At 37.8% G+C, this 14596-nt stretch overlaps 3 protein-coding genes across 8 annotated transcripts; all 3 read right to left on the bottom strand.

Annotated features, from left to right (window-relative positions):
• Nucleotides 1-1900: 1900 nt before the first annotated feature.
• LOC130667158 (uncharacterized) lies at nt 1901-3526 on the bottom strand. Its single transcript, XM_057468646.1, has one exon. The coding sequence runs from the start codon at nt 3524-3526 to the stop codon at nt 1901-1903; it is 1626 nt and encodes a 541-aa protein (XP_057324629.1).
• A 512-nt stretch (nt 3527-4038) lies between these two features.
• Nucleotides 4039-7240, bottom strand: LOC130667159 (uncharacterized). Its single transcript, XM_057468648.1, has 3 exons — nt 5965-7240; nt 5845-5874; nt 4039-5765 (listed from the first exon to the last, which is right to left on the bottom strand). The coding sequence occupies exons 1-3, from the start codon at nt 7238-7240 to the stop codon at nt 4039-4041; spliced, it is 3033 nt and encodes a 1010-aa protein (XP_057324631.1).
• Nucleotides 7241-8443: 1203 nt separating this feature from the next.
• On the bottom strand, nt 8444-11086 carry LOC130666461 (uncharacterized). Of its 6 annotated transcripts, none has more exons than XM_057467471.1 (3): nt 10852-11086; nt 10292-10387; nt 8444-8985 (listed from the first exon to the last, which is right to left on the bottom strand). In XM_057467471.1, the coding sequence occupies exons 2-3, from the start codon at nt 10377-10379 to the stop codon at nt 8681-8683; spliced, it is 393 nt and encodes a 130-aa protein (XP_057323454.1). In that variant the 5' UTR covers nt 10380-10387; nt 10852-11086; the 3' UTR covers nt 8444-8680. The 6 variants fall into 6 exon arrangements, with proteins under 6 accessions (XP_057323454.1, XP_057323450.1, XP_057323453.1 ...); XM_057467467.1 differs by lacking the exon at nt 10852-11086 and adding an exon at nt 10679-10763; XM_057467470.1 differs by lacking the exon at nt 10852-11086 and adding an exon at nt 10524-10753.
• Nucleotides 11087-14596: the final 3510 nt, after the last annotated feature.

The following is a 14596-nucleotide window of genomic DNA, read 5'->3' on the forward strand; positions in this document are numbered from 1 at the left end:
ATTATCAGTTAATATTCAAAATTCTTGAGCGCCGTTTAAATATTTGAATATTAGGCTGAAATTTTCAGCACACCCTTGCAGATTGGAATCACGGTGGAAACACCGTGGAAGTGTAAACACCGTGGATCCACCGTGGTTACACGGTGGGTTTGTTTCATTTCACCACTGGGTATACACAGTGTATCCACTGTGATTACGCAGTGTATCCACCGTGATTCCACGGTGGCTTGACCACTGTATATACACGGAGTTTCCACTGTGATTACGCGGTGTATCCACTGTGGCTTTGTACTATTTCACCCTCGTGGTTCCACGGTGGGTACACCACGTAATCACAGTGGTAAAATGGAACAAACCCACCGTGTTTCCACCATGATTCAAATCTGCGAGGGCAGTCATCATTTTACAGATATAAAATATTGCTGCCACGAGAAAGGAAAAATTGAGAAATACAAATCCGAATTTCGATCATTATTGATATTTTCAATATTCTTGAGCGACCTTTTGAAAATTTTCTATCGAGCTGATTTTTAGAGAAGCTTCTTTATACATCGTAAACCAACAAATTTTCAATGCGAGATCAAAAAAAAAACTAGTCGGTTTTTTTGCGCCACCCTAATGTGCACGATAAAGCAAATCATAATTCTTGCACTATTGACGGCAAAAATACTATCCATATTATGGGAGGCATTTGTTGTATTGCTCCTAAAGATGCTGTGTGTACTCCTGGGAAAATCCCAGAACTAAAGAGACTTTCAGCTGCATCTGAAATCACTTTTGTTGGGGCTGTCGAATTAAGAGATTTTCCTAAGCAAGAGACATCTTTGAAACCTGTAAAATACTCTGACCTATCTGGATTCAAATTTGGAGATGTGATTCCAGGAATTACAACAGTACTTTCAGCACATATTCGGGCTTTATACATGAAAGTTCGATAATTACCGAGTATTCGTGGCTTATTTCACAGAATTGCAAAATTACCGTTTTACCAAGTATCGAGAATTTATTGTTCACTATCTATCTGTTTGTTTTACTTAAATATTCAAAAATTGAATTTAAATTAAATTTAAGTGAGGAGGTGAGATGCTGGGATGCTTCATTGGCGGGATTGAGGTGTTGACGAGTTAATATTAAAAATACATACTTTTAAACACTTTATTTTATTTTTATAGTATTAATAAATTAATTGTTTATTTTATTATATACACTGCACTGGTAATTTTGGTATAAATGTTGAGAAAAAGTATGAAACGCGGTAACACGCGGTGAGGTGAGACAAAGATGGCGGTTGGCGGCAAACCAACAACCACGCGGTGAGATGAATTTAATTGCTAAAGTAATTATTTAGGGAGATAACAACTTAAATAATTACAAAAACAGTAAGTGAAAATTATTCACTGTTTAATTTATATTAAACTGGAGATGATAAGATATAATTATCGTGAGATTGAAAAAGATTTGAATTTAACACAAAAAACACGTAGCTGATAGCGTCGGTGAGTTTTAAATAATGATGGCTTCGCCTTCTTCTTCGTCCCCACTTGGATCAGTGGGTGGAGCTTGAGATGAGTATGGGACCGGTGGAGCCGCCTGCGCATGATAATGCGCCGACGCAACTCTATTTAACCGGCCTCAGAGTAGCGACGTGAAACGCAAGCGCGGGACATTCGAACATTCTCCCCACCTTCGCCAACTCGTTGGAGAAGATACTGATGAGATGGTTAGAGATGAGAATCTTCCTTGGCGGTTGATATAGGTAACGGAACCAGCTTAGTGACTGGTCTGGTGAATGATGAGGTGGCAGTCTTGACAGTGACGACTCTGGTAAGACCATCACTACCAGGATGGAGATGAGTAACTCTGGCAAGAGGCCAGTTGGATGGTGGATACCTCTCGTCCACTATGAGAACCAATGAACCAATCTTGATATCATGGTGAGATGTATGCCACTTTGAGATGATTGGTGAGATTGCAGACATTCAGCAGACCAGCGTTCCCAGAAATGCTGAAGTCTTTCTTGAATTCTGTGATCAAGTGAGAGACAAGATGTTGGTACACTGGTGAGACATGGTTCAGGTACAGTGTTGAGTGGCGCACCTCGGATAAAATGACCCGGGGTGAGAGCTGAGATGTCCTCAGGGTCATCAGTAAGTGCACTGAGTGGCCTTAAGTTTAATAGGGCCTCAACTTGAGTGAGGAATGTTGAGAAATCTTCATAGGTGAGAAGTAGGTCAGCAATGGTGCGTTGGAGATGATGTTTGACAGATTTTACAGCGGCTTCCCACTTGCCACCCATGTGTGGAGCACCAGGTGGATTAAAAATCCACTGAGTTCCGTCTGAGGTGAGAACTTGCTGGAGATGAGATGATTCGTTGAGTGCACCAAAGAGAAGTTGTTTAAGAATGACATCTGCCCCTTTGAAGTTCGTTCCGCAGTCACTGAAAAGGGTTTTGCAGATGCCACGACGACTTGTGAACCTCCTAAACGCCTTGAGAAAGCCTTCTGCAGTGTAATCACTTACAGCTTCCAAGTGAATTGCAGAAGTTGAGAAGCATACAAAGACGGCAATCCAGCCTTTGTAGCAGCGTGTACCTCGTCCTTGAAAGTATTTTAGCTGAACAGGACCAGTGTAGTCTACGCCAGTACTTTCAAAGACGAGTGATGGTGAGACTCGAGATGTAGGCAGTTGACCCATCAACTGTTGAGATCGCTGAGCTCTCTGTCTTACACAGACAACACAGCGTTGAATGTGAGATTTAATTGGGATTCTTCCCCCAAATATCCAACACTTCTTGCGCACGGCAGCTAGCATCAGTTGCTTCCCTCCATGCATTGTGCGAGCATGCGCATCAGAGATGATGAGATGAGAGAGATGACAATTCTTCGGTAGTATGGGTAGATGCTTGCTATCCGTGTCGGGATGAGAATTTTGTAGTCGTCCACCAACTCGTACAATATACGTAGAATCGATGGAAGCTGTGAGACGTGAGAACGGATGAGATTTCAAAAACGGTTTGTTTTGAGATAATTGAGAAATCTCGTTCTTGAAATATCCTTGTTGAGTTGTTTTGATCCAGAAGTACAAAGCTGAATGTAAATCAGCTGGTGTGAGTGGTGAGATGTGAAGAGATGATGCAGGAATTTTCTTGAAGACTGCAACTGCTCGCTGAACAATTGCAGTGATTCTGAGCAACTTGGTGAGATTTGATGATGATTCAAGCAAGTCACCAAGTGGTAAACTTGGACTGGTGACTGCGAGGTGAGCTTGGGCTGATTTTCGTTCAGTGTCCACTTCAGGATCTTCTTGAGATGTAAATTCTGGCCATTGGTGAGATGGCTCTAGTAACCTGGCTCTAGTAACCAGGTTGGACCTGACCACCAGAGTTGATGAGATTGTAGTTGAGATGGAGTCAAACCCCTGGAAGCACAGTCTGCAAGATTCTGTTTTCCTGAGATGAACTTCCAGTTGGCTGCTGGTAGGTTTTGTTAAATGGATTGAACTCTGTTTTTTACAAACTCTTTCCATTTACTTGGTTCTTGTTTGATCCAGACAAGAGCCACCGCTGAGTCTGTCCAGAGATAAACTGGAACATCTTGTAGATTGAGAGTTGTTTGTACGTGTGAGATGAGTTCAGTGAGAAGTAGAGCTGCTGATAATTTGAGACGAGGAATTGTGAGACGTTTCAGTGGTGCAACTCGAGTCTTTGCACAGACAAGAGTGATTTTAGTTGGTGTGAGATGATGATGAGTCTTGATATAGACAGCAGTGGCCATGGCATGCTGTGACGCATCAGAAAATCCATGTATCTCGATGTTCGAGGTGTCTGATGAGATGATTAACCAGCGAGGAATTTTAAGTTGTGATAGTTCAGGTAATTCATCTCGGAATTTCTTCCAACGGTGAATAATCTGAGGTGAGAGTGAATCGTCCCATCCATTTTTTTCTAGCCATAGATCTTGCATCAAGATCTTGGCTTTGATGACAACAGGTGAGATGAGCCCCAGTGGATCAAATAACTGGGCTGTTTCAGATAAAATTTATCTTTTGGTGATGGCAGCCTTTTGAGGTGTATGACCAGTAAATGTGAGGTGATCTGGTTGACACTTCCACGAAAGTCCAAGAATTTTGGATGTAGATTCATTGAACTCGTGTGAATTTGAGATGTTAGATGATGACAATTTGCTGAACTGAGGATGGTTGCTTTTCCACTTGGCTAGTGGAAAACAACCAGCAAAACATATTGCTTCCACTTGAGATGCGATGTTGTTGAGATGATTGACGTTATCAGCGCCTCGGCAGATATCATCCACGTAACTGCCTTTTTCAAAAGGTTCGACAGCTAGTAGATACTTATCTCCTTCATCGATGATCAGCTGTTTGAGAACACGGCCAGCAAGGTATGGTGCTGGACGCGTGCCGTATGTAACGGTGGTGAGATGATATAATTGAGGTTGATTGTCATCATCTACCCAGAGGATCCGTTGATAGTCCCAATCATCTGGATGAACATTGATTTGACGGAACATCTTTGTGATGTCCGTGGTGAAGATGAATTGGTGTCTTCTGACATACAGTAAGACATCAAAAATGTCAGACTGCAGTTTTGGACCCGTGTGAAGTGTGTCATTGAGTGAGATGCCTGAGGTTGTGTTACTGGAGCCGTTGAAAACAACTCTCAGCTTAGTTGTTGTACTTTCTTCACGAAGAACACCGTGATGAGGTAGATAGTAGGTGATGTGAGATGATTGATATGAATCTGGGACCTTTTGCATGTGACCCATGGCCTCATACTCCGTGAGAAAATCCTTGTAGAGATGATTGAACTCAGACTTTTGTGAGACGTTTTTTATTAGTCGATTTAGACACTTGATGGCAATGTGTATTGAATGTCCAAGCTGCTGAGATGATTTAAATGGTAATCGCACGGTGTATCTACCAGTGTGATCACGAGAGTGAGTTGATTGAAAGTGAGACTCACATTCAGCTTCTTCTACCGTGAGAGACTCGTTGAGATGTGATGGAACTTCTTCCAGTTGCCAAAACTTGATGATTGATTCATGAAGTTGATCATTAGAGATGATATGGTCAGATCTGCTAGGTGATTGTTGTGATTGAGATGATACTGGACCAAGTATGGACCAGCCAAAAATTGTTTTGATAGCAACTGGATCACCAAGTGAACCAGTTTGAACTCCAGGTTTGATAATTTGCCCATAACAATCTGCGCCGATAAGTAGATCAATTTTATCAGACTTGAAATAGTCTGGATCAGCTAATTGCAGATTGTTGAGATGATTCCACGAATGTTTCTTGATTGAAACAGCTGGAAGCTCAGCTGTAAGTTTATTGAGAATATGTGCAGAGATGATAACACTATCATCAGAGTGGAGTGAGGTGAGAGAGATGTTTACAGCTCCAGATGTACTTCCGGATGATACACTGCCGACTCCAACAATTGGGATTTGAGATGAAATGATGTCAAGTTGACAATTATTGCTTATTGTCCGTGATATGAGAGTTAGTTCTGACCCAGGGTCGATGAGAAGGTGGACAATTTGATGATTATCATCTGCGTAGTTGAGAATGGCCTTGGCAGTGGCCAGTAAGACACTGGGTCGTGATATTGCTCTTGAGATGTCATGCGAGTGGTTTATTTGTACTGAGTTGAGTGCTGCTGATTGAGATAAGAACTTGACATCATTGATGTCAACTTTTGTTGAACTTGAGGTGAGGTGAGAACTGGTTGTCAAGCGTTTGAGATGAGCTGAGAGTGAGAAACACAAACGAGGTGAGATGAGATTAGATTCATTGAGATGATGCAAGATAAGTTTAAGCTGACTTACTTGCATCAGCTTCTGATGATGCTTCGCCATCTGGTTGTTAAGATGTTTGTGCTACTGCTGGTGGCTTTGAAGTTGTGTTTTTCTTCGGAGCTGGCTTTGTGTTGGCCAAAGCAGCGGCACCATGTAGCATGGAATGATGCTGTTCTTGACAGTATGCACAAGTCTTGGGGTTGTGGCACTGTGCGATGTTGTGGGACCCAAGACAATTGATGCAGAGGTATCGCTGGGTTGCCCACTGATGTCTCTTGTCAGGAGAGTAAGCGCAGAACTGGGGACAGTACACAACAAAATGTCCCTGTGAGCATAACTTGCACTGCTTACTCTCTGACGGTGGGACCTGATTAGCGGGTGCCTTTGATTGAGATGATGATGGTGAGATGTTGAACGTCTCCGTCTTCGCCTGTTGTAGGTTGTGTACCCGTGCTGCAGGCGGTGGCTTGGTTTGAGATGATGATTTGAAGGTTTGTGGTTTTCGTGGAGAAACACCACACTCCATAGCTTCTCTGGCTCGAATGCGACCTTGGAGGAAGGTTCGGAGCTCTGCGAAGGTGGGAAACTCCGTTGTAGCCCCCACACTGACTTCCCATGCCTCCAAGGTTGCCAGATCTGATTTATGTGAGACGAGATGTACAAGGATCTGATCCCACTGGTCGGTTGGCGATTTCAGTGCTTTCAAGGCATCAATGGCTTCAATAGCAGTGCCCAAAACTGCCTTGAGATGCTTGGCTGATGATGACTCAGCTGCACAGAGACTGAAAAGTTTGTCCAGTTGAGTTGAGATGAGGAGCCGTTTGTTCTCGTACTGGTTGACGATCGTGTTCCAGGCCGATTCAAACGACTCTGCAGTGATGCTGATATTTGAGGTGAGACGAGCTGCTTCACCAACCAAACATGAATTGAGGTAGTGCATCTTTTTAACGTTGGTGAGATTTGGATTTTCACCAATTAGTGAGACAAATAAATCATGAAAGTGTCTCCAGTCCTGATAGTTGCCGGAGAATTTTGGTACGGTGATGGTTGGCAAAGCCGTACGATGGTGAGGTGATGAGATGAGGCTTGAGTTAGCCAGATCGCTGCCGTGAGATGGTAATTTTGCTTCAATATCCGCAATGCGGGTGTGGAGGCCGTCTGAAGCTGCCTGATACTGTTGGAGAGTGGTCTCAAAGGACCCGTCAGTGAAGTATTTGTGCTCCACAGTGACGTCCGATTTTGACGAGGGCAACTTCTCATGGTCAGCTTCGAATTTCTTCCAATATGTGTTGAGAAGTCTGAGTTTGGCGGTTACAGCAGACAGTGGTAGGGTCTCGAACACCCCGGCTTCTGCAGCCGCAGAAAGAGATGAGATGAATGACATGCGGCCAGCTTGCATTGCCAGTTTGTTTTGAACTGCAACCATTTTGATAATTGCGATGTACGTAGTAGCTGTAATTAAAGTGATGTGAGAAACACAAAAAAAAACTTGTAATTAAATAATAGACCAGAACAAACTGACAGTAGCTGGTGATGACTTCTGTTGAGATGCAGCGATGTAGGTTGGGGCTGTTTGTGATGATGCAATAACTAACACGATGCACTGGTCACTTCACAAAGTGTAATTTGCACTGATGTGTCCCTTAGCACTTTTTCCACCAATGCAGTACCACGTCCAGGATACTCAGCAATGCACTGGTGTTGAACTGACCTTGAGATGCGCTCTTTTGAGATGAACTTTTCACTGTTTTTGACGCCAATTAAGCTATCCGGCTCGAAGGACCAATGTTTATTTCACTTAAATATATAAAATTGAATTTAAATTAAATTCAAGTGAGGAGGTGAGATGCTGGGATGCTTAATTGGCAGGATTGAGGTGTTGACGAGTTAATATTAAAAATAAATACTTTTAAACACTTTATTTTATTTTTGTAGTATTAATAAATTAATTATTCATTTTATTATATACACTATATACACTGCACTGGTAATTTTGGTATAAATGTTGAGAAAAGTATGAAACGTGGTATCACGCAGTGAGGTGAGATAAAGATGGCGGTTGGCGGCAAACCAACAACCACGCGGTGAGATGAATTTAATTGCTAAAGTAATTATTTAGGGAGATAACAACTTAAATAATTACAAAAACAGTAAGTGAAAATTATTCACTGTTTAATTTATATTAAACTGGAAATGATAAGATATAATTATCGCGAGATTGTAAAAGATTTGAATTTAACACAAAAAAACACGTGGCTTATAGCGTCGGTGAGTTTTCAACAATGATGGCTTCGCCTTCTTCTTCATCCCCACTTGGATCAGTGGGCAGAGCTTGAGATGAGAATGGGACCGGTGGATCCCCCTGCGCATGATAATGCGCCGACGCAACTCTATTCAACCGGCCTCAGAGTAGCGACGTGAAACGCAAGCGCGGGAGATTCGAACAGGGACCTTTCCCTTTCTCTATGATTTTCACCTTAGGAAAGCGGGAAGGGCATGCCCCTATGTGGACCTATGTGCGTGCGCACCCACACATACACCCACATGTACAATATTTATAATTAAAATATTTAAATTTATTTATACTTATTATTTAAATTTATTCATAATTATTGTTTAAATTTATTTATAATAATATTATTTATAATTATCGTTTGAATATTCTCTTATTTATTTAAAAAGCATTTAGCTGGACGTAACAATTGAAAAAATGCAGGCAAGTAAAGAAATAAATAAAGTAGAAAGCAATCTTTGTCATGGATTTAAGATTGCTCACAGAAGTATTTAGGCTCCTTAGAGGTGTAATAATCATCTGAAATGGAACTCAAGAAAAATTTATCTCCAGTAATCGGGTGTGTAAAGCCTTCTATACGTCGTATGGACTGTGCGGCAGATTCAGAGCAATCAAATCAATCACTCCAGTATTATGATTGAATTTCTCCGAAGGTGGACTCGAATGCTTATCTAAATATATTGCCACACTGAGGACTGAACGACGTACTTCTACAGCAGAAGAGAACAATAACATTAGATGAACAGCATTATATTTAGCCAAATCGAGATTTTCGATTATCAATCGTGGTGGCGGTGGGTTAGTATCTGCGATGAAACTTGAGAGGAAGTTTGGACAATTATCAACAAATGCGTTTAAAAACAATGAACGGAGCTCATCTGAAACATATATTTGAAACACAATTTGACTATTCGGTATTATATATAAATTAATTTATTAAAAAAATATGTCTTATAAGTGGTAAACAATACATTGCACATAAAAATACCGAGAGATTTCACCTCTTGTTTTATAAATTCTATTCTATTGACTAATAATCAATACAAGATGCTAATTATTTATCATTATAAATGAATTTATTAAATACATGAGTCGAATGAGTTGTAAATAATCAAATAATGAATTAGTTTACTAGATCCTGACTCTCTGCTAATAAAAATACCGAAAGAATCCAACTCTTATGTTATAAATTCTATTGTATTGTCTGATAATTTATATAAAATATCAATTATTTGTTATAATTGATTAATTTATTAAATGAACGTGTCGAATAAGTGGTAAATATTGAAATGGAAAATTACTTCCCGAGATACTGACACTTTGCGCATAAAAATACCGACAGATTCCAACTTGTTATTATATACCACGGTTTTGAGAGACGATTTAAATGATTTAACACCTTCGATTTTATTTTGTAATTGATAATATATTGACATAAAAGACAAGTAACAGCAAAGATACAAATTAATTATACATGGATCTGAAATGCACGCGATAGACAATTATCAATGCGACCAGTCTATGATAACTCACATGAAAAACTGACTGCACTTATATCTAGTGTTATTACTTATAGATATAATAAATACACCATAGGCATATTTATCCTCTTATCATACCTAACTTATGACTCATGAGCTTTATCATTCTCAACACAACTCTTATTCAATAAATTCGATTCTATCGACTAATTATTGATATATAATATTAATTATGTGTCATTATTAATTAATTTATTGAATAAATACGTCAAATAAGTGGTAACTAATGGATCGGGAAATCAGGTCCCTAGATACTGACACTTTGCGCATAAAAATACCGACAGATTCCAACTCTTATTCAATAAATTTTATTCTATTGACAAATCATTAATATATAATATTAATCATGTGTCATTATTAATCAATGTATTGAATAAACACGTCGGATGAATAATAAATAATAAAATGGAAAATTAGTTGCCTGGATACTAATTGTTTGCTCGTATAAATACCGGAAAATTTCAAATCGAATTTAATAAATTCTATCCCATTGTCTAATAATTGATAAAATGTTCATTGTCTGTTATGAGTAATAAATTTATCGAACAAGCACGTTGAATAAGTGATAAATAATGAACTGAATAGCGAGTATAGTCAAAAGTACAAACGCATGTATACATACACACACGCCCATCTTAATTACCTTCTTTATATGTACCGAATGTTGACGCTTTCTCTAAGAGGCATGCACCAGTTTGACGGACCTCTCCATCACCTTGATTGGCGTCCATAGTTTCACCTGCTTGATCAATTTTATATAATATTAATTATTTGTCATTATTAATCACTTCAGTGAAAAAACACATCGAATAATGGGTAAATAATGGAATGGAAAAAAAGTTCCCTAAATACTGACAGTTTGCTTATTAAAATACCGAAAAATTCCACCGCTTATTCGATAAATTTTATTTTATTGATTGATTATTTGTATAAAATATCAATTATTTGTCATGATCAGTTTATTCCTTAAATATACAAGTCAAAAAAGTGGTGAATAACGAAATGGAAACTTATTTCGCTAGATACTGACACTTTGCTTATTAAAATACCGAAAGATTTCACCTCCTATTCAATAAAGTCTATTCCACTGAATGATTATTAATGAATAATATCAATTATTTGTCATGATTAATTATTTATTAAATATACGAGACAAAAAAGTAGTAGATAACAAAATGGAAACTTATTTTTCTAGATACTGACACTTTGTTTATTAAAATACCGGAAGATTCCATCTCTGATTCAATAAATTCTATTCCATTAACTGATTATTTTTAGGAAATATCGATCATTTGTCATGATCAATTTATTTATTGAATAATCAAGTCGAATAAATGGTTAATAATAAAAAGGAAAACTGTTTCCCTAGATACTGACACTATGCTTGTTAAAATACCGAAAAATTCCACTTCTTATTCAATAAATTATATTCCATTGACTGATGATTGGTTGAGACAATGTGAATTGTCTTCGTCTCCCTCAGCCTTGCGGTTCCCGCTTTTATCCGTCTCGTTGCCGTCTAATGTTATACGTCATAGTGCCGTGGTCACATGACAACTTGTTACGTCGACGCGTGTCTGTGAGGAGGAGGTGGGGACAGTCGGGAGGCTAGCCCTATGCCCAAAAATTATCGGTCACCACTTCGATCCTGGATCAGTTAGCGTTCAGACGTCTTTATTATTTAGTATCGATTATAATCAGGCAATTATATTTGCAATATTCACGTACTTTATATTTTGTGAATCTTATATTTCTTTCTGGCAATTAACTTGCAAAGTAAAAGTAATTGTGCAAAGTAACTTTTATTGTTTATTAGTTATTAATTATAATTAAATTTAAGTGTATTGAAAGCATTATACGTGACCGGCGACATATTCGCGGTAATAATATTAAATTTAAGCAATAAAATCAGTGGATAACAAGGATTTATTCCACGTGGCTACTACTGCGTATCCTGCGTTCCAGCCAGGACTATTGATATTGTATTCTGCATAAAACGTTATTGTAAGTAATTGAACTTATTATAATTGGCAATAAACTTTCACATTGTCCTAATGAATTCCTTATTCTATCCATATTTTAATACACTGGTAGGATTATCTAATACTATAAAATAGTTATTAATACAGTTAGAAACGATAAGTAAGTCAGCTGTAAGAAAGCAGCATACAAGTTATCAGCCGTGAGGTAAGTTGGACAGTTTTCTCATGCGTTGCCGAGTTTGAATAAGTGCAGGTCTTTGCTTTGCAAGAACCCCAGCCCACTGCTCTGTCCAAGTAAAATAAAATTTGTTAGAGGCCAGCCTAAGCCAGGGTTCAACCCGCGAATTCTGGTGGCTGCTGGTAAAAATCGCGAAGACGAAAAGCGATTTGTCTCATGGTATAAAATATCGATAATTTGTCATGATTAATTAATTTATTAAATATACGAATCAAAAAAGTAGTAAATAACAAAATGGAAACTTATTTCCCTAGATACTGACACTTTGCTTATTAAAATACCGAAAGATTCCACCTCCAATTCAATAAATTGTATTCCTAACTAATATTATTTATGAAAAATATCAATTATTTGTCATGATAAATTTATTGATTAAATATACAAGTCAAAAAAGTGATAAATAACAAAATGAAAACTTGTTTTCCTAGATACTAACACTATGCTTATTGAAATACCGAAAGATTCCACCTCTTAGTCAATGAATTCTATTTCATTGACTGATTATTCATAGAAAATATTAATTATGTGTCATTATTAATTAATTTATTGAATGAATACGTCAAATAAGTGGTAACTAATGAATCGGGAAATCAGAACCCTAGATACTGACACTTTGCGCATAAAAATACCGACAAATTCCAACTCTTATTCAATAAATTTTATTCTATTGACTAATCATTGATATATAATATCAATCATGTGTCAATTATTAATCAATGTATCGAATAAACACGTCGGATAAATAATAAATAATAAAATGGAAAATTAGTTTCCTGGATACTGATTGTTTGCTCGTAAAAATACCGGAAGATTCCGAATCGTATTCGATAAATTCTATCCCATTGACTAAAAATTGATAAAATGTTAATTATCTGTTATTAGTAATAAATTTATCGAATAAACACGTTGAATAAGTAGTAAATAATAAACTGCGAAGTGAGTATAGTCGAAAGTCTAAACGCATGTATATATATATATACACACACTCATCTTAATTACGTTCTTGCGATGTACCAGAGCTTGCCGCATGCTCTGAGTGGCATGCACGAATTCGACGGACCAGATTTGGTGCATAACGTCTGATTATTATTTTTCGGGCCTCTCCATCACCTTTTTTAGCGTCCATAGTTTCACCTGCGAAATAAAATTCATATAATATTAATCATTTGTCATGATGCATTGATGTAATAAATAAACACGTCAAATAAATGGTGAATAATAGAATGGTGAATTAGTTCCCTAGATACTGACAGTTTGCTTTGTTACTGACAATTGATTTATTGAATAATCGAGTCGAATCAGTATTAAATAATAAAGTGAGAAATTGTTTTCCTAGATACTGACACTATGCTTCAAAAATGCCGAAAGATTCCACCTCATATTCAATAAATTCTATTCCACTGACTAATTATTTATAAAAAATATCAATTATTTGTCATGATCAATTTATTCATTAAATATACAAGTCAAAAAAGTGGTAAATAACAAAATGTAAACTTATTTTCCTAGATACTGACACTCTGCTTATAAAAATACCGAAAGATTCTACTTCTTATTCAATAAATTCTATTTTATTGACTGATTATTTGTATGAAATATCAATTATTTGTCATGATCAATTTATTTATCGAATAAAAAAGTCAAAAAAGTGGTAAATATCAGAGTGAAAATATATTTTCCGAGATACCGACAATATGCTTATGAAAACACGAAAGATTACTTCTTTCATTCAATAAATTCTATTTATCGACTGATTACTTATATAAAATATCAATTATTTGTCATGATTAGAGCCAGAAAGTTTGCTCTGCTAAAAATAGCGCTAAAAAAATTTTCATAACGACAATTTTGATTGGCTCATTTAATTTTTAAATTAAATCGAATTCAAAGAGAAAACAAAAGAACGATCTACATTGGAAACAATTTTAAATATTAATAGTATACTTATAAGAGATTTTATTTATGTTTTTTGTATTTCGTAGGGAAAACCAGTGGACTTGGTCCAAGCATGACAGCTCGACCTCTTAATTCTCCAGCTTGTTCGGTCAACTAGTCCAATTTTTTTTGCTTTTAAAAAAAACAGGTGTCTTGGCCCAAATATGACGGCTCGACTACTTGGTACTCTAGCTTGTTCCTCCAACTACTCCAATTTTTTTTATGTTTCTTTTTGGAGGAAAAACCTTTCTTGCTCGCGATCTTGCTGGCAATCTTGCTCGTGACCTTGCTGACAGTCTTTCAGCAATCATGCTCACGATCTTGCTGGCAATCTTGCTTTGCGATTTTGGTGGCGATCTTGCTCGTGATCTTGGTAGTGATCTTGCTGAGAGTCCTGCTAGCAATCGTGCTCGTGATCTTGCTCGCGATCTTGGTGGCGATCTTGCTGACAGTCTTGCTAGCAATCGTGCTTGCAATCTTGCTCGTAATCTTCGTGGCGATCTTGCTCGTGATTTTGCTTGCAATCTTGCTCGTGATCTTGCTGGCAATCTTGCTCGTGACCTTGCTGACAGTCTTTCAGCAATCGTGCTCGCGATCTTGCTGGCAATCTTGGTGGCGATCTTGCTAGTGATTTTGGTGGCGATCTTGCTAGTGATTTTGGTGGCGATCTTGCTGAGAGTCTTGCTCGTGATCTTCGTGGTGGTCGTACCGGCGATCTTGCTCGTGATCTTGGTGGCGATCTTGCTCGTGATCTTGCTGGCAATCTTGCTCGTGATCTTACTGGCAATCTTGC

This window comes from Microplitis mediator, chromosome 4 (assembly GCF_029852145.1).
Source record: "Microplitis mediator isolate UGA2020A chromosome 4, iyMicMedi2.1, whole genome shotgun sequence".
Taxonomy (NCBI): domain Eukaryota; kingdom Metazoa; phylum Arthropoda; class Insecta; order Hymenoptera; family Braconidae; genus Microplitis; species Microplitis mediator.